Source organism: Pocillopora verrucosa, chromosome 12 (assembly GCF_036669915.1).
Source record: "Pocillopora verrucosa isolate sample1 chromosome 12, ASM3666991v2, whole genome shotgun sequence".
Lineage (NCBI taxonomy): Eukaryota > Metazoa > Cnidaria > Anthozoa > Scleractinia > Pocilloporidae > Pocillopora > Pocillopora verrucosa.
The window spans coordinates 4,955,806-4,973,587 of record NC_089323.1 but is presented as its reverse complement, the minus strand read 5'-3'; the positions used below and the strand labels follow the sequence as shown (position 1 = coordinate 4,973,587).

Genomic DNA, 17,782 nt, shown 5'->3' with positions numbered 1-17,782 from the left:
CCCCCCTTGGAATAAGCAACCCTGATAACAAAACTAGTAAGAGATGGGCGCTGTTCACGTGACGTCGGGGCGAATTTCGTACTGGAACGAAAGAGAAGTGAAGAGAGCATTTTTAAGGTTAATAATATTTTTACAGGTTGAGGGAAAAGTGCGCTCTCTTGTTTCAAGATCTTTGTCTTTACTGTGAAGTGTCAGACATTTTGGCTTTGTACAAATTCAAGCTTCACATCAGAAGGTTTATTCAGGGGCTCTTCGCCAATGTTAATTTTGATCCGGTGAGTCAACTTTTTTCCTCCGCAAACTTCATTTCAAGATTCTCAGCACTGCTTTTATGGGATAATGTCTTTTGCTCCAGATGGGTTTAATTTTTAAGGGTTAAGTCTGAGAGTGAAACCCTGACGAGTGACCATTAAAATTAAAGCTTATGAGCCGTAACATCGTGCAGAATGCGTGGACCTCGTTAATTATTCATAACCGATAAACGCAACCTCGTTTTGAAGAGTCCTCAATTTGAGAAGAATGGGCGAAAACTGGCACTAGGCTTCGTAAAACTAACTTTTCTGAGTTTTAGAAGTGCTTACTTCTAAATCAACGCATGGCTCTTTAAAGATTAAAGATGCGTCTACAATTTGCAGCTAAAACAGAAGATTTTTATGGAGTAGAAGTATTATCATTTTGCGCTTGAAAATACTCAAAATTCTGCCATTTTTAGTATGAAAGTCATTCTCAAGAGCGATTCAAGAGTTTCATGCAAAGCTTTGTAGATAATGCTTTGCTAGTCAGTATGAAAGGTGTACTGTGATAGCTACTGCATATTAGTGTGGCAAAGTGTATCATTTCATACAGAATTTGTCTTTGTGATAGAATCTCCTAGAAAAAATATACATAGGGTGGAACTCTCGTGTAGTGTTCTAAGAGCCGAAAGCTCAATTCAGCAAAGTTTGCTCTGAATTATTAGCACATTTCTTGTGTTGGTGAATCTATCTTCCTGACGGTTTTTTTTCTTTTTTGCCTGGCTCTGACATTTTTCGTTGGGTGGATTTTCTTTTTTTAACGACTTGATTTTTTTTCTCTTTGTAGATCATTGAACAGGCGGACTTAGTCCTTGGTAGAGAGCAAAGTGACTCGTCTGCATGACTGGATACCAGACCTTGTTCGTCGTGATTGGAGGAAAACTCTCGCAACTGACTGCATGGCTGAATTCAAGACCTTGTACACTGTGATTGGAGGAAAACTATCGATCACGTGCTCAGCACGCAGGCCACTTGCGTGACTGAATTCCAGACCTAGCCCGTTGTGACTGGAGGAAAACTCGATCACGTGCTATACATACGGCCAACATAAAACACCATCAAAAGAGAGGCAAGACAATTTCTCATTGTGCGCAGTAATTCCAGAAGCGATAAAAATTTTACGATCGAATCGGCGGATTCTTCAGATCCTAACTTCTCTACTTCCTACCTGGAGATTCACAAAAACTGTTTTTTTTTTTAGCCTTTCTTTGCAGGAAAAAATGAGAAAAAGTGCAATTAGTCGAGGAGAATGCCCTTAGTGATAACACAATTATACTACGTTCTTTAACCCAACTGTAAAGATATTTTTCTCCGTTTATGAAGTATGACTAATCTAGCAAATGTTACTTCTGTTTCCTTACTCGTTTATTTACATTTGCATCAGTTTATTTGTGATGTGGTTGCGAGAAGTCTGAATTGATCGTTTGTGCTCTGATGCGCAGGTGATGAGAATTTAAGAACTCCTTTTATTCTTCAACGTTGCTGTAAATGCTTCGATAAGTTCGTTTTTAAAGACAAGATGAAACACACATTCAAACGAAAGAGGCTGTAAATAAAATTAGGTTCAGATATACTGTGAGATGAAAAGCAAGATTAAATATGATTCCTTTTAAGTCTGTGGGTGTTTATTTTACTCGTGTACTTAGATAAAACCGATGACAAAGATTGAGGGATTTTTTTGTACTATGGGAGACTGAGTCTTCAGTTGATGTTTTCCATCGGCTCATAAACCTTAAAGAAAACGCATGAGGTTATTTTTAGGTCTTGTTCAGCGATGCGGGTTGAGTAGATATTCAACCCATAGTATTATCACTTTGTCGAGAATTGTGATAGGGATTTTGCTGGATTTTCATTTCATTTTCAGTTGGTTTTTGGGAAAAACGAAATAACTCAACTGCATCTCTAGAGGCGTGGAAGAACTGGAACTGAAACTATATGTATATTGCTAATATTGTGCGTGTTTCTGCTGGAAAAATTCCACCGTTTTTCTTCGTGTCTCTTTATATGTCAGTAAATTCGTGGCTGGAAAGTATATTTTTTCAGGTTCACTGCGTAAATTTACCTCTGGTATAACATTACTCAAAGCCACTTCAGGTGAGGAGAGGGCACTGGGAACAAGCAGCTCGCGCGTCACCGAAAACAATTGTGTTTGTGACGTCACGATGACGTGAAATTTTTAAAACACGACACAATACCTCTTAATCACTTCTCTTGTTCCTTACGGGAAAACGTTTGTACAGTTTTGTTCAAATTTTATTCAGAATTTCAGCCAAGAGAGCTGAAACATGGAGGAATGCCAAGAAGAACTGGCCTTAACTGACATTTACATGGCTAGAGTGAGAATGAAAAAGAGATTTCGGCCAACTCCATGCCTGGTAAGTTTGTCCTGTTTTTCAAAGTTTTATCGTAAAATTGTAAGTCGTCTCGGTCTACGTTTTCTCTTCATAAAGCATTTAAGCTTGCTCATATGTCGATGTATATGGTACGGTTAAAACAAGCTATGTGGCTCTTGTCTGAGTAAATATGATTCAGCTAGTCGATCGTATGGCGCGATTTTCTGTTACCCGGAAAAATACGACGCAACTCGCAAAGTATCCGCGCGTATTATAAGTAGAACTATTGAATAAGGTGTGAAGTTCTCTTTTCGATTGAGTGTCGTAAAAGCAGAGCCAAACTAAAGACAGCGCCAGTCATATCAATCACAGAGCAAAGTAACGCAAAACTAATGCAATATCGGATTACTTTCGCAAATTAATTGAAAATTGCCCGTTTTGCAACGCTTTCAAACTGATAAGAAAGGAAACCTTTGACTAGAATCTTTTATGGAGCAGTAAAAATACTATAGTATGAAAATATTAATATTTTCAATTTTTACCTTGTATTTTAACAGACGACCTGTTTTGGAGTCGACTTCGGAATTGATGTCTTCGTAAAAGAAGAGAATCTTTCCCCAACCGGCAGGTACTTTTAAAGTGGGAACTCAACCTACAACTCCTGAAGTGAAATGTTCTTCGCTGAAAGGATATTTTTAAGTTTCTTCAATTAATTGTTAAAAGTTACCTGTTCAAAATTTGGTTTTGTTCTACGACGTCCTGCGATTTTCCCAGAAAACTTGCGCCAGCTTCGAATTCACAACCGATCAGATGATAAATTAAAAACAATCACAATTTAGTTTTCGGCGATCTCCTACGCTCATAACCGTTCGCTAGTTTAACTATATATGCGTTGTTGACTAAGCGTGGGATAAGAATGGCAGAATTTTTTTTCGCGTTTTTATGGACCGAGACGAAGTCGAGGTAATAAAATTTAAAAAAAAAAAAAAAGAAAAAGGCCAATATCCAGCTATCTTGACTTAACAAGCTTGGTCAATAAAAGATTTATGATACAGAAAAAAAGTTTCGATACAATAAGAATCAAGAATGACTTGTTTATTTCGAGAGCCGGGAGAGAAGTCGAACTGTGTTTGTATCACAAAAAATCCCTAAGGTTCGTTTAATGTTATCTTTATTTTAACTTTCTTCTGCCGCTTTTTGCGACTCCATCGCCGACATTGTCCAAAAAGTACGAGCTTTGTAAGTCCATTCGACGTAATCTTTTTCTTGTGCGGGATCAAGCTAAGGCGGGTGATACCAACGGACAAGTTGGGCCCATCATGCTCGCTCGGATAGCCAATTAGAACACAGGATTCGCTTCATACTGCCCACGGGCGCTACCGGCTGTGTAAGAAGAGTTTTTACTGACCCCTTGTGATAATACCTTCTGTTCTGATTGGCCTCTGTAACAGACCTCTTGTAGGTTTTGCCACATTTAACTGAAATGCGCTCCACAATTTTTTCCCTGATAGCTCCTTTTTTTGGGAGCTTTATCTTCATTAGTTAAATTATTATCCCTTGATTCTTCAGTTACTTTGACAGAGCAGTTCTAAACTCTCTCCTAGTTTTACCAGAGGTAAGAATACTATGGCTCAGTGAAACGTAACTTTAACAGTTTTCAATTGGTTGTAGGAAAAAAACCGGGATTGTTTCGATAATTGCTTTTTTCTCTTTCGCTCTGAATAACTCGCGCTCTTTCAACAAATCAAATGAAAACTTACACCAATCGCTTTTTGTTCAATCACATTTCCTGCCGTCTTACCCCATTATTTGTGTTATCTTTAAGTTCTAATGAATTCTCTGTTTGTAATTTCTCCCTTCCCAAACTAAAGATCGTTGCTGATAAACAGTTATGATAAATTTTCAATCGTAGAAGCTTTGCAGAACTAATAGCTCTATCTTCAAGCATAATTTGATCTTCATCTAAAAGAAACCCCTTTTTGCATGAAATTAATCACTTCTCGAGCTGAGGCTTATTTTGGCGAGAAAAAAGACACTCTTTACCACTTTAATTTCGCTTTTACATCTAGAAGTCAATCATTTCTTCGAAAATATCACGATTACTTAGTTATACTATAATAATATTTATTATACCTGTCGGATACAACGTGCGCAATGATTGGTCGATTTATCGAGCCGTATTTCCCTGTACGGCCCTCTAAATTCAAAGATTTGTTTAAATTGAAATTTCCCCCCTAGATTTTAACCCAGAGATAAAAACAAATAACCTACTAACATCGTTTTCTTGATTCGTACTGTAAGTTACGGAACCTAGTTTTTTCGCTCGAATTTATGGCCCGCGTCCATAACTAAGTACGGACCTTGAACTCGGTTAAGAAGAGGTATGTAGACCCTAGAATGACGCCATTTCTTTGTCCTTTTTCTCTCTTTCTCTCTCTTTCTCTCTCTTTCTCTCTCTCTCTCTCCGTTTACATGCAGGATCAGAAACGCCGAGGAGTTATCACAGCATCAGAATGTAGGCCCTTCATCCGAGCACTGTTCTATTACGGGCCCAAACTCGGGATACCCGTGACCGTAGTAGTACCTCTAGGAAGTGAAATTCAGCAACAATTGTTGAGCAAACCTGGAAAAAACATTGTGAGCTGCGGGAGTGATTTAGATGAGGTATCAAAAGTATCCATGGGTACTGAACTTAATCATTAAACAAAACTATTCACCAAGGCTTTAATTTGAAAAAGCAAGTCTTTAAACGGTTATTTAACGTCATAGTAAAGTGAACAAGCATTTGTAAAGAAAAAAGCAGCGACAAATGAATAAGCGAACAGACAATACGATTCTTTGGTTCACAAAACGTGTTTCGAAATTCCTTTTTTTCTGTTGCAAAAATCTCATATTCAGTTTGAATTTGACTGCGCAATAATACTATAAAATTCCTATTTTTAAATTGTCAAATTAATCAAACGAAACTAAAATCGGTTTATTTACTCATGCACAGCTAAGAATAGCTGAAACAGAAGCAAAAGTGGCTTAATAACAACGAAATCAAAACCACTTTCAATAAAAACAAGCGGACTTTGTTGAAAGAATGAGTCCTAGGGCGTTTGCGCGCTTTTTGATTTAAGCTTACCTGGTTGATAATGAACATGAAAAAATTACGCGCTTCTGACTGGCTGAAAACAAGTGCAGTCTCTATAACACAAGTGCAAGGTTGTAACACGAGCGAAAATTGCAAATAGCGCACGCGCACGCTTTCAAAATTTCCTTTGTCACGCTTTTCGATGATGTTGTTTCATTTAAATTATCAACGAGTAATAACATGATCTCTCTCGCAATTTGGTGTAATAAGCACTTGCAAATTTTTCAAAGACTATAAATTGCACTCGCCCTACGGGTTTGTGCAATTTTGATGTCTGTGAAAAAAATTACTCGTGCTTATTAACACCAAATTGCGAGAGAAATTATGTCAATACCTATACAAATTTTACTTTAATTCTTTAAATTATTTAGGCAAAAAGATGCGCAGAGGAACTTAGAAGAGGAGTTAGACTGGAATATATAGATAGGTAGGTAATAAAAAAAGGAATATCAAAGCCGACAGAATTGCAGGCCTCCGGACTCATATGTCAATACTACGAGTGATAGGCTAATAAATAGCCGCGGGTGGCGTGGAGATTAGTGTTGCTGTTAATTACGATTTCAAAATTTAAGAGGATTAATATTCCTTTTATGAGAATTTATAACGCAGACGTCTTGGTAAGAGATAGTCATTTTCGTCTAAAACTACAGATAGCTTTCATGGAATCGATATTTCCGAGCACACGTTCTGACTGCACCTGAGTGCTCTGTCGTTTTCTTTCGGCAATTATAGATACACATTGCCAGTCTAATCCCTTGAAACTTTTTTTGTTATGAGTCCTGTTTATACAACATTGTATTTAAAGACAAATTCATGATTATCGTCAATCCTTCTACAAACGCACTTATAATTATTCATTTTCTTAGTGACCACAGCCTCACCATGCTAGCTGGCCTAGGTACCCTGGGGTTCGAGATCCTAGAACAATGTGACTGTAACTTGGACGCAGTTGTAGTTCCTGGGAGTGACGCAAACCTTCTTAGAGCGCTAAGATATTCAATAAAAAGGATTTTCCCTCAAATCAAAGTAATGGTAAGTGAGGATACAAATCGCTCCGAGACCTCACATTGTTTTAACGCCGTTTCCTTGGTCTGATATACAAAATATTCTTCTTGAGGGCGTAAAAGTCAAGGAAAAAGAGTCTGCAAGAGGTACGTGGAGTATATTGCCTCCTCCGAGCGCGGAAACATATAAAGGTACTTAGTGATCAATGAAGCTATGTTTATAGGCTTGCAATTGATTGGCTGTCAAGTTTCTCAACTTAAGCTCTGATTGGTTAGACAAATTTGCACGTGCGTTGTAGTGATTATTATAGTTACTTCATTTACGTAATATCATAGCCTACCCCTGAAGCTATCACACTCAATAACGCGATGGGAATTTGAATTGGGATGATCCGCGGAAGTTAAATGATTTGAACCGCACAATTTATTACCTCTCTTAGAAATAGCCTTAAGTAAAGCGCCATGTCATCTTATCGGATATTACGTATCACAGAACTCCCTTATAGAACTAAGCTACTGAGTAAGAGAGCAAATTGACGGTTTGTCTTTGTATCCACGTACTTTCTAGTTCGTCGAGCGTATCAATATCATATCAACGCAACATAAACCTTCTTTCAAACGAAATGACAGTCTTTTGTTTGCTTTTTCCGCTAGATTCGAATGATGCACTAGACAATACACTTGAAATCAGGTAAGCATCAGCTACTTTGAGCTGAAGCAGTTCTCTGTTTTTTTTTAAATTTTTAAAATTTATTTTTATTTTATTTTCTGGTGATATATGTCACGCGAAATAGCATCGCGGATGCCTTCCAGAATTTACGGGGCGGCTGTGAATGACGAGGGGTTTCTTTAAAGGTTTCTTTAAATTAATTTCTAGAGGCTTTATTTTTGGATCGTAGGAAATTCGGGTAAAACACGAGTCATTTTGCATTGACAATATTTAAGCCTTCAAGTCCAGAAATAAAATGAAAATAGAAATCCGTTCGTTTCTTACATCAGCGACGTGCACATTTCAAGAACGGTCTTACGAGTTTTGGAAAAGAAAGGTTTCCTCCTTACTACGGAGGGTGTGTCAGGAATGGCAGCTTTCTTAACCGGAAAACTTACTCAGCTGAGAAATGGACGGTAAGTGGAGTAGAAATTTAAACTTGGTGACGGTTACATGAAGAGCAGGGGGGACTTTGTTACTTTAAATTAGCTTTAGACCGTATTTGTCCAAAGACTTGAAAATTCATTCGACTTGATTTTCCTCACGTTTTATTAGCAGCGGTAGCAATGTCATCTGAAAAAAAAATACACAAGATTAGCTAATTTCCTCGACGAACATCGTGAAAACTTCAGAACTTCTACAGCGGTGATTTTCATAGGTTAAAAAATTCAAGTGAAAATTCCACTCCCTAAAATTAACTCGTTCACTCGCTTCCCGAACCCTCACCTTGATATTTTGTAAAAGATATATTTACAGAATTAAATCGTTTAACTAGGTTACAACATTTTTAAAATGAAAGAAAATCACCGAAAAAGACGATTTTGAAATATCTTATTGAACTGTGATGACAGACGAATCAGAATTTAAACGCTTTCCGTTTGATAATTGTTTGTTTATTTCTTACAGGGTGGTGGTGGTATTTTCCGAGTCCTAGTTACCCAGTCTTCTCCAGTTGGAACAGTTCATCAATGAAGGCCTGGCTAAAGGTGATAGATGTCCTAATGTCCCCACCCCTGTTGCAGTGGACGTACTCATCGAGTAACTGAAGTCAACTTCTGAGGGCAGACTGGGAACGAAAATAGATTACCACTACTGGACAGGATTGACGTCTCACAAAACTGTTATCATCTCCCATCAGGCTATGTGAGAGTGGCAGTACAGATGGCGACATATCAATCATTTACCAACATAGGTCTGCAATGCTAAGCTCAGCTTTGTTCTAGTACTTGTAGAAAATTTTGCATCATGACAAAAAGGTTGACTGACTAAAGGGAACTCTTGAGTTTCCAAAAGGAAAGAACTTAGTTGAGGCAGTTCAATACATGTAAGTTATGAGTTCTTGACAACTGTTATGGAAGTGAAGTGATGTATTATGAAAAACTTGTGAAAGAGGTAAGTCACCAGAGAGTAATATGACAACACATTTTAAAATCAAAACTATACTTGCACAAACCCAATAAGCTTCAAGCTCCTTGTCAGTGATCTTTATTGAATATGAAGATTTAAAATTATTCTTAAGGTGTTTGTGAGGTGATCTTGAAGCATGCGATATTTCCTTGAACTCCATGCAAAATGTCCAATCCAACACTGATTCAAAGGCATTGCACAAGAGGACAATTGAGTGTAGTGCAACACTTAATTTATTGATGAAATTATCTGCCAATAAATCTGAAGCTTCAGCATCCCACTGTGCAACCTACTGGTATTTGACCATTGCCTCTACCCAAGGAAGATGGAAAAGGCCCTTTCAGGGGGTGGGAAATTTAAACCTTTGAGGGGTGACCATTTGTGAATTTAGGTTGCCAAATGGCATAATTAATTTAACAATCAACTTCTTAGTTTGGCAATAACCTCTTTTAATCTCATGACCATAAAAAAAGATTCAGCCGTATTACTGTGAGGTTATATTAGATGCTGGTCACTCTTCAGGATTAGCCATGAACTATGGTATTTAAAATTCCAGCTACATACTTCTAATCCACAGAATTACCCTTCCTTGATTTGAATTGCTGGACCTCTTTCGCAATTTGTTACCTAAAAAACTGAATTTGTCTTGGTCAATCAGGGGAAGAATTTTTTTTCAAGTACATTAATTAACAAATTTCTTCATGGGATTGAAAAGTAATTTCAGAAAAAGTGCTGATAATCTTTTACATAAAAATAAAATATATTTTTAATTTTTTTTGTATGTGGTAAAACCAGATTAACTGCAACTTCACTTAGCAAATTCCTCTTTTTCAACCCTCTAACTCCCAAGATCTCACTAGCAATTCTCCTTACTGTCTACCATATAGTTCTTGTGCTGTTAATTTGGAGAATTTGGTATTGGATCAACTAATAATCCCCTAGTTAATATTTTCCTTCATTCTAGTCACTTATCTGCTTGATATTGTATTGATATTGTAAGGAGAAATTCTTTGTTGGTCACTCATGTGAGTTAAAGAGTTAACTTAAAGTTACATCATAGTTCCTTATAAACATTATAGACTTCATATTCATCAGTTATTGCCATATTCACGTGCTTGTCAATAAAATTCTCAAGACCTAAAGGTGAATAATGTTGACTCCAGAACTGAATCACTTTGCCTGCCCTACTCACAAGATACTTGGCAAAATTCCACTGAGGAGCATATTTTGCACTTGCATAAAGATACTTGTACAAAGGATGAGCCCCAGGACCAACAACTTTGATCTTTGAAAACACCGGAAAGTTCGCATTGTATTTGTTCTTAACAAATCTGGCGATACCACTGTTCCTCAGGGGTTCCTGTTGGCCAAACTGATTGCATGGAAATGCAAGGATGTTGAAATCGTGACTATCAAACTTTGTCTGTAGTTCAACCAACTCTTTGTAATGCTTATCTGTGTAACCGCATTCACTGGCAACATTCACAATCAACAACACCTGAAAACAAAAAACACACATAAATACGATTGAGAAAATAAAAAATTAATTCTTTAACTCCTGAACCAAATTTGTTATTCTCCTTACTGCCAACCACACAATTCTTATAATGTTAGTTCAGAGAATTTAGTATTGCATCAACTAATTATCCCCAAATTAATAGTTTTCTTTACTCTCATCACTTGTCTGGTTGCTATTGTATTAATATTGTAAGGAGAAATTCTATGTTAGTCACTCCTGGAAGTTAAAGGGTTAAGGTTTTAAGGGTGGGGAAGAGAGTAACAGCGGCCTATTTTTTCAAGAGATATTTACTCCAGAAACCATGTCGTTTGAAAAATCTTCATTAAAAAATATTTATTGAATTACTGGGTACTATGCAGATTCCTAAGAGTCACATAAACTTTCAAAACTGTCCTCAAATGTACAGTGTACCAGTATGTATAAAACCAAATTCCTACCATGTGATTTCTGGACTGTTAAGTCATTGTTTGGAATCTCCAAAGCAATTGGTAACTGGTAATTTTTGTAACTATACTTATCAAATGGTGGCGATAGAAATGCGTTTTTCAGCAGATTTTTCTTTTAGTTCTCAAAGCTGGCAGAAACTTAACTGTCAGATCTTATTACAGTTTCCACATGACATAGCATTCAGGATAGGATTCTAGTCCATGATGGGTCATTTTCCCCCTTCCCACCCCTCCCATATCCCTACCACCCCATCAATTAACCAAAGAATGCAGCAAAATGACCTTCCTACAGCTTGATCTTCATCCTCTCAGTCTGCAGTCCAGTCCAGTCTACGTATTACCAAGCCTCTATGTCTTCATCACAGGCCCACATTAAGTCGACTGTCTACTGCATGCAATTTGAAATATTCAGTTCTAAGCAAATTTGGGATGATAGAAACCAACGACGTTACCAGAAGAACCGCTCTAAAAAACCCTTAAAGTACATATCTTTAGTCCATGCAAAAACGTGTGGAGAGTCAGACAAGTCTGATACAGCTTTTGCGACGTGGCAGAAACATTCCATTCGTGACAACAAACAGACATTGTAAATTGTACGTTGCAATGCTTGTGTGCGAACTCAATTTGAAAGCCAATTTTCTAAATCACTGTGTTGAATACGACCACCGAATGTCATTCTTAAGGGCAGCTGCTTATGGTAGATTTATATGAAGGAATTAACTCACACGAACTAAATCTGTATGACTACATACAGTCGTAACATGAGCACCGCCTCGAAGGGGAAAGTTTATTTTTACAAAATACTGACCTTTCCTTTAAACACACTCATTGGAACGGCATTTCCCTTTAAATCTTCTATAGTTAAAGAATAAAAATCCGAAGATTCAATCAAATCTACTCCGAAGCCAAGCAACACAATCAGGCTGAACTGCCAGACCTCCATTTTGCGGGAATTTCTTATTCCTTTCATTCATGAGGGGGACTAGAACTGAGCAAGTTGTTGCTACGACAACGTTTCTGGGAACAGCTGTTTTGAGCTGTCAAGGTGATGGCCAATCAGAGTAGGAATATTTTTTATTGTCCAATCAGAGCTCGATTTTTCGAATTGAGCGGTCCATTTCAAATTATGAATCTACATGTTTTGTTAAGAAACGCTAATTCTCACGGACTCTTATTGATGTTAATAAGAAAATATATTCCACGATCTGCAAAAAACCATGTCGCATTTCAGTTTTCATAGTGAAGTGAATGATCTCTTGAGACTAGATGCTCCTATCAGCAAAGGACCGGTTCCGCGATGGCAGAGAAAGTCAACAGAACGTCGCTGTTCCAGTGCGACTTCAAGCACACCGCTTCGCAACTCGTCAAGGTTAAACTTGAGCAAGACGCCATCGAAGACACCGAAATCTCTCAAGAAAACGCCCAAGACACCTTCTGAGGACAGATTTATTCCTAATCGAAGTGCTATGAATTTTGAAGCGAGTTATCACAAGATGATCTCAGCTGATACCGAGAACGAAGAGAACGAATGTATCAGTCCTTCGAAAGCCGAATTCAAGAAGAACATGGCCGAAAACCTTGGTGTCGGCGAAGCAAATGCTAGAATTCTTGCCTTCAAGAGCAAAGCACCAACAACGAAAGAAGGTAATATAACATTTGATAATAAAAACGTTAAATTAGAGAAGTAAACCCGCGATCATATGTTTGATCGTCTTGTTTTTCAACTTCACTTACAACTTGACGTGCTTTCATTTTTTCCCTTAATATTCACAAGGAGAAAGATTTATTGATTGAATACATGTGTCACGTGCTGCTTCTTACTTTTTTCTTCTTTACCGATCTTTTATTTTTCAGGCCATTTGAATGATCTACGCGTGTTGTACGGTCAGAACAAAACTCCCTCCACTTCGACCAAGAAGAATGCAAGGCATATTTCTCAAGTTCCTGAGAGAATATTAGATGCACCCGATCTTATTGACGATTACTGTAAGTTTCGAACGAAATAAGAAATTATATGGAAATTAGTTGAAGACAGTATGTTTCGCTTTCAGTTTATTCAATCTATCGCACGCCGTTTACTCAAAAGTACGTTTAAAATAAACATTTGAATGTCAAGGTGAAGGTCATTAAGTTCTCTCAAGGTCACACGTGAACAAAACACTGTCAAGGTCACACGTGGATAAATACCACTTAAATTCTCCTCTTAAATCAATCCTCTTGAGAGACTTTCAACTAGTCAGGATTATAAAAATCAACCTGCAGAAGAAGAAAAGTTATAAGAAGTTTTTCATCAACTCGTTGTCAATTGAGAATTTTTCTTTCTTGTGACACTTAGCTCAGCTGTGTTGTGGTGACATGAGATTTGATGGCTTTCAAATGCTTTTAACCAATCATATAAGGAGTATGGTTGCTTTAGGACTTAAGCTTCAACTTGACCCTAAGAGCTCTCTGCCTGCGTACCACTCAGTTTTGATTTAAGTCCCTTGATGTGTGTGTGTGATTTCATTTCAACATTTTTTCTGGGAAAAAAATCAAAAAGTTGGTTTTCTTGCTAAAGTTTCAGAATTGTTGTTGGTGAAGTTCAGAAACTGTGACCCTTGAAATAGATTAGGGAATGTTTTCTCAAGAAAACAAGTCAAATGCATTTTGAGCAAACTAAACAGTCAGTGTGAAGTAACTTCAAGTATTCTTCAGATTTTTGGTTTGCTCACATGTCATGATTTCAGCATTATTGGTCTTAACACAAGGAATATTCCAAAATGTCCTATACATTGGTTTCCTAAGTAAGTCATGAAAACTGATTGCCATGTTAAAGTACCTTGGTTTCTCTGAAGACTAAAATTCTGCAGATAATGCATTTTCATTCAGTCCTGTCATCTGATTCTGCCCATTTGCACTAATAAATAGTTTCACTGTGCAGTGTCAATTGACCAGCCCCTATGCTGTTCTCCCACTGGACACCGATGAGTGTCCATCTTTTATTGAGCCTTTCCACCCAAACATCAGCTTGCATATTCTCCTAACTGGTCACTATCCATTTCCTAACAAGGATAAATCATTTAAGTATCAAGATATTTTTTTAGTTGGCAATCATTTCTTTTATTCACATCACCTTAATATTAACATTTAGGGGTGATACTTTTGGGAGAAGTAAGCTGCTTATCACTCTTAGGGGCTAAAGTAGTGCATAATCCCTTCATTTTGTGTGCATGCAATGCCAGACTGAAAGAAATGTGTTTATTGATTTTTCAGATCTGAATCTTCTAGACTGGAGTTGTAACAACCACTTAGCTGTCGCTCTTGGTGGTTTTGTTTACTTGTGGAATGCAGCTTCAGGTGATATTGTACAACTGTGTCAAACTGAACCACCAGACTGCTATATTGGAGCTGTGTCTTGGATTAAAGAAGGGAATTACATTGCTTTGGGAGACAGTAATGGTGCTGTACAGGTACCCAAATATTCCTTTTGGTAGTTAAACTTTATCTTAGATGCTGGTAACTCTTAGATGTCAAGGGTTAATCAACAAGCACTATTTTTCCTACAGTTGTGGGATGTAGAGGCACAAAAACGTGTACGCAGCATGTCAGGGCATTCTGCTAGAGTTGGTTGCTTGTCATGGAATTCATATATTCTATCAAGGTGAGTTTACAAAAATTGAACTCTGAGGAGTGAAGTGACTCAGTGTTAACTTATGCACTGTCCTATAATTAGGGTATTAAACCCTTTAACTCCCAAGATCTGATTGTGAATTCTCCCCTGTAGCTACTACACATAATTCCTTGTAAATTAGTTATGAGAACTTGGTGCTAGATCAGGAGAGCAGCTTCTACCTGATAAGTTTGAATATTCTCATTACCTGTTTGCTGAAGAATGTATGGATATTGTAGGGAGAAGTTTTATGTCAATCACTTCTGGGAGTTAAGGGTTAAGGTAATAAAAATATAGAAAGTTACAAACTCATTGATTCCTACAAAATTGAAAATAATTTCTTAAAACTGAAAAAAAATAAAAAGAGCAATTGAAGAGGATGAGTAAATAAATGAAGGAACAAGGAAGAGTAGGGGTAACTTGGAAAGGGGTTATTTAGAATTCAAGGTAAATGTATAATTTGTCTTTGTTAAATTTTGTTTCTTGAACACCAGGCCTCCTTAGAAAATGCAATGAAATTGCTTTTGTTTCACAACTTCTTCTTTCCTTTTTTTTCCTATTTCCCTGATTTCCTACATTCTTAATTTCCTTTTCCCATCTTCTTTACAAATTTGATAAAAGGCTGCCAACAGAATTATAGGATTATTCTATTTATTATGAATTTATTATCAGTGGGAGCAGAAGTAGTGCCATTCACCATCATGATGTTCGTGTCGCAAATCATCACGTTGCAACACTTGCCAGACATACACAAGAAGTGTGCGGACTGAAATGGTCACCTGATGGCAAATATCTTGCTAGTGGAGGAAATGATAATCTGTTGGTGTTATGGGATGCCAATGTCAACACAAATAGTAACACCAATACACCGCTGTTCACCTTGAATCAGCACCAGGCAGCTGTTAAGGTTTCTATGTAACTTTTTCTTTACTTTAGACACATGTCCAGATTTTAAAATTTTAAAATTTATTTTAAACTGAAGTAAAAGTTAATGGAACTAGTTCCTTTGAATTTTTGTCTGATTTTCAGTCTGTTGTAATGTGGCTTACACATGAGCCTCTGGCTTGGATATAGTGGTTGTGGGTTCTGGGCATTCAGTGGCATAACCAAGTGTAATTGTAAACTAGTGACAGAGAAATGAAAAATGAGGAGGTCTGGGTTGAGTTGCAATCTGGCTCTTCAAACCTCTCTGTTTGGTTTTGCTTTGTTATTTTGTTTCCCCTCCAATGCTTAGTTACTGTATTGTATACTATCTTCCACTTTTACTGACTGAATGCTTGGAACAGTTCAATATAGAAGGAACCCATAAGTTTCTGACTTGATAGAATGAAATGATTGATTGACTGATTCGATTGACAATTAATTTCACCTTTTTGATGATTATTTTTCCAGATCACTTAATGAATGTCAATCACTGACATAGAAAGTGATCCCTCCTCAGAATTACCTCTATTTAACTACTCATAGCACCTAATAGTCCTTTCTGAAATGCCATATTTGATAAGAAAAAAAATTGTCAGTTTACAAAACATTTTTTTTCTGGTTTATTTTCAGGCACTTGACTGGTGTCCATTTCAACGTAATGTACTTGCTAGTGGTGGTGGAACTGCAGATCGACACATCAGGTTTTGGAATGTTGCTACTGGAAACTGTCTCAGCAGTATTGACACTCAATCACAAGTAATTCACCCTTTATATCCCACAATATTTTCTAAACAAATCCATTCAAATAATACTGACAAGGAGAATGTTTAACAATCAAGAGCGTATTCAGTTATCAGTGATTTCCTTTTTTACTTATAACGTTAGACTATTGGATTAGAGAATGAATCTTCGCCATCCCTAATGATCAAGAAGAACTCTGCTCTAATGGCCATGTAACCCACACAGGATAATTTGGTGTTATCAACTGGGTTAAATAACCCTTTAATACCTAAGAGTGGCTAGCATCTAATTTCTCCTTACAATATCAACCTTGAATCAAACATTAAGGTAATGAGAATAAAGGAAATGATCACCAATCAAAGCAGCTCTTGATTATTAAACAAATTCTCTTTGTCAGCACCTTAGGAGATGTATAGTGTATAGTATGGAGAATATGGCTACTGATGTTAGGGCATAAAGGGTTCGTAGATGTAAATTGGTAGTGTGTACAGCCCCCTAACCTCTAAAGAAAAGCAGAAAGGGGGCAGCTGTAAAAGGCTGGTAAATTGTCCACTGTTAAGAGTTTCTAAAGCTGATCTTTCCAGCCTTTATTATTTATTAGCCTTTCCTTTATTCCCTTTGACAAAGAGCCAGTGTTATGACCCCTGGATGGGATGCCAGTTTACCACAGGGATACCCTCCAGCATGTTTTCAGGTCATGGGTGGGGCAGTGTAATTAAATGTCCTGCCTAAATGATAAACAAGTTCAACCCAACCTTTTTCAGTTTTATGGGCCTCGTGCTCATATTTTTGTAGAACTTTTTCCAGTAGAAGCTCATGTGGGAATGTATGGGTCATGAGGTAAATGAACGCACGAAGGAATACTGTCATGATGCCTGGTTATAATCTTCTTTTCCTAGGTGTGTTCTATATTATGGTCAAAAGAATACAAGGAACTTGTTTCCAGTCATGGTTATGCACAAAACCAGCTGACTATCTGGAAGTATCCATCAATGGTCAAAGTAACTGAGCTGACTGGTCACACATGTCGTGTCCTTCACATGGCCATGAGTCCAGATGGACAGACAGTTGTGTCTGCAGCAGCTGACGAAACTCTTAGAATATGGAAGTGCTTTGCTTCTGATCCTGTAACCAAGAAAAAATCCAAGCCTAGTGTGCCAAGCGGGTCATTGGTACACAGAGGCATTCGATGATAAAAGTTTTATAGTTATTTAGTAGAGTTATTGAAATTTGAATTATTAGGTAATTATTCAAAAATTACTGTTTCTAAGGTATTTCTCCCTTTGCTTCCAACATATTCCTATGGAGCCATTTTTGACAGTACAATTATTTGTTAGCATTTTATAACATTTGCAAATCATCAACTTATCACAAGAAAACAGTGATGACATTTTGCTGACTTACAAAAATTTTGTACAGTGTTAGTTGTTTAGTATTAGTTATAAGAATCAACTCTGCAAAGTTGGTTAAAAACACTGTTAGACATATTTTAAAATTTACAATAAAAGTAATATTATCTAACTTTGTGGGTTGAATCATGAAGTTTGTGAATGAAACAAAAATTTATGGTTAGGTTGGCACAAATAAGCATAAAAAATGCAATTTTAACCCATTCACTAGA

The 17,782-nt window shown here is 37.1% G+C and overlaps 4 protein-coding genes across 5 annotated transcripts in view; 3 read left to right on the top strand and 1 right to left on the bottom strand.

The window, feature by feature from the left end:
- The window catches only part of LOC131775738 (rapamycin-insensitive companion of mTOR), a 29,873-nt gene extending 27,964 nt beyond the window's left edge, over positions 1 to 1,909 (top strand). For both annotated transcript variants that reach the window (XM_066159261.1, XM_059091864.2), the window contains 2 exons: positions 137 to 275; positions 1,081 to 1,909. In XM_066159261.1, coding sequence (XP_066015358.1) covers positions 137 to 275; positions 1,081 to 1,137 — 196 coding nt within the window. In that variant the 3' untranslated portion in view covers positions 1,138 to 1,909. The remainder of the gene's footprint in view (positions 1 to 136; positions 276 to 1,080) is intronic.
- A 669-nt stretch (positions 1,910 to 2,578) lies between these two features.
- LOC131775740 (L-threonine ammonia-lyase-like) lies at positions 2,579 to 8,409 on the top strand. Its single transcript, XM_059091867.2, has 10 exons — positions 2,579 to 2,668; positions 3,184 to 3,254; positions 4,196 to 4,241; positions 5,105 to 5,290; positions 6,134 to 6,189; positions 6,629 to 6,794; positions 6,880 to 6,913; positions 7,421 to 7,457; positions 7,766 to 7,891; positions 8,382 to 8,409. Exons 1-10 carry the CDS (start codon positions 2,579 to 2,581, stop codon positions 8,407 to 8,409), a joined length of 840 nt encoding a protein of 279 aa, XP_058947850.2.
- A 526-nt stretch (positions 8,410 to 8,935) lies between these two features.
- Positions 8,936 to 11,807, bottom strand: LOC131775742 (uncharacterized). The gene is made up of 2 exons (XM_059091869.2): positions 11,656 to 11,807; positions 8,936 to 10,380 (listed from the first exon to the last, which is right to left on the bottom strand). The coding sequence occupies exons 1-2, from the start codon at positions 11,788 to 11,790 to the stop codon at positions 9,937 to 9,939; spliced, it is 579 nt and encodes a 192-aa protein (XP_058947852.2). The 5' UTR covers positions 11,791 to 11,807; the 3' UTR covers positions 8,936 to 9,936.
- A 200-nt stretch (positions 11,808 to 12,007) lies between these two features.
- Positions 12,008 to 17,674, top strand: LOC131775741 (cell division cycle protein 20 homolog). Its single transcript, XM_059091868.2, has 7 exons — positions 12,008 to 12,491; positions 12,702 to 12,833; positions 14,100 to 14,296; positions 14,393 to 14,487; positions 15,169 to 15,403; positions 16,051 to 16,176; positions 17,061 to 17,674. Exons 1-7 carry the CDS (start codon positions 12,065 to 12,067, stop codon positions 17,352 to 17,354), a joined length of 1,506 nt encoding a protein of 501 aa, XP_058947851.2. The 5' UTR covers positions 12,008 to 12,064; the 3' UTR covers positions 17,355 to 17,674.
- The last annotated feature ends 108 nt before the right edge of the window (positions 17,675 to 17,782 follow it).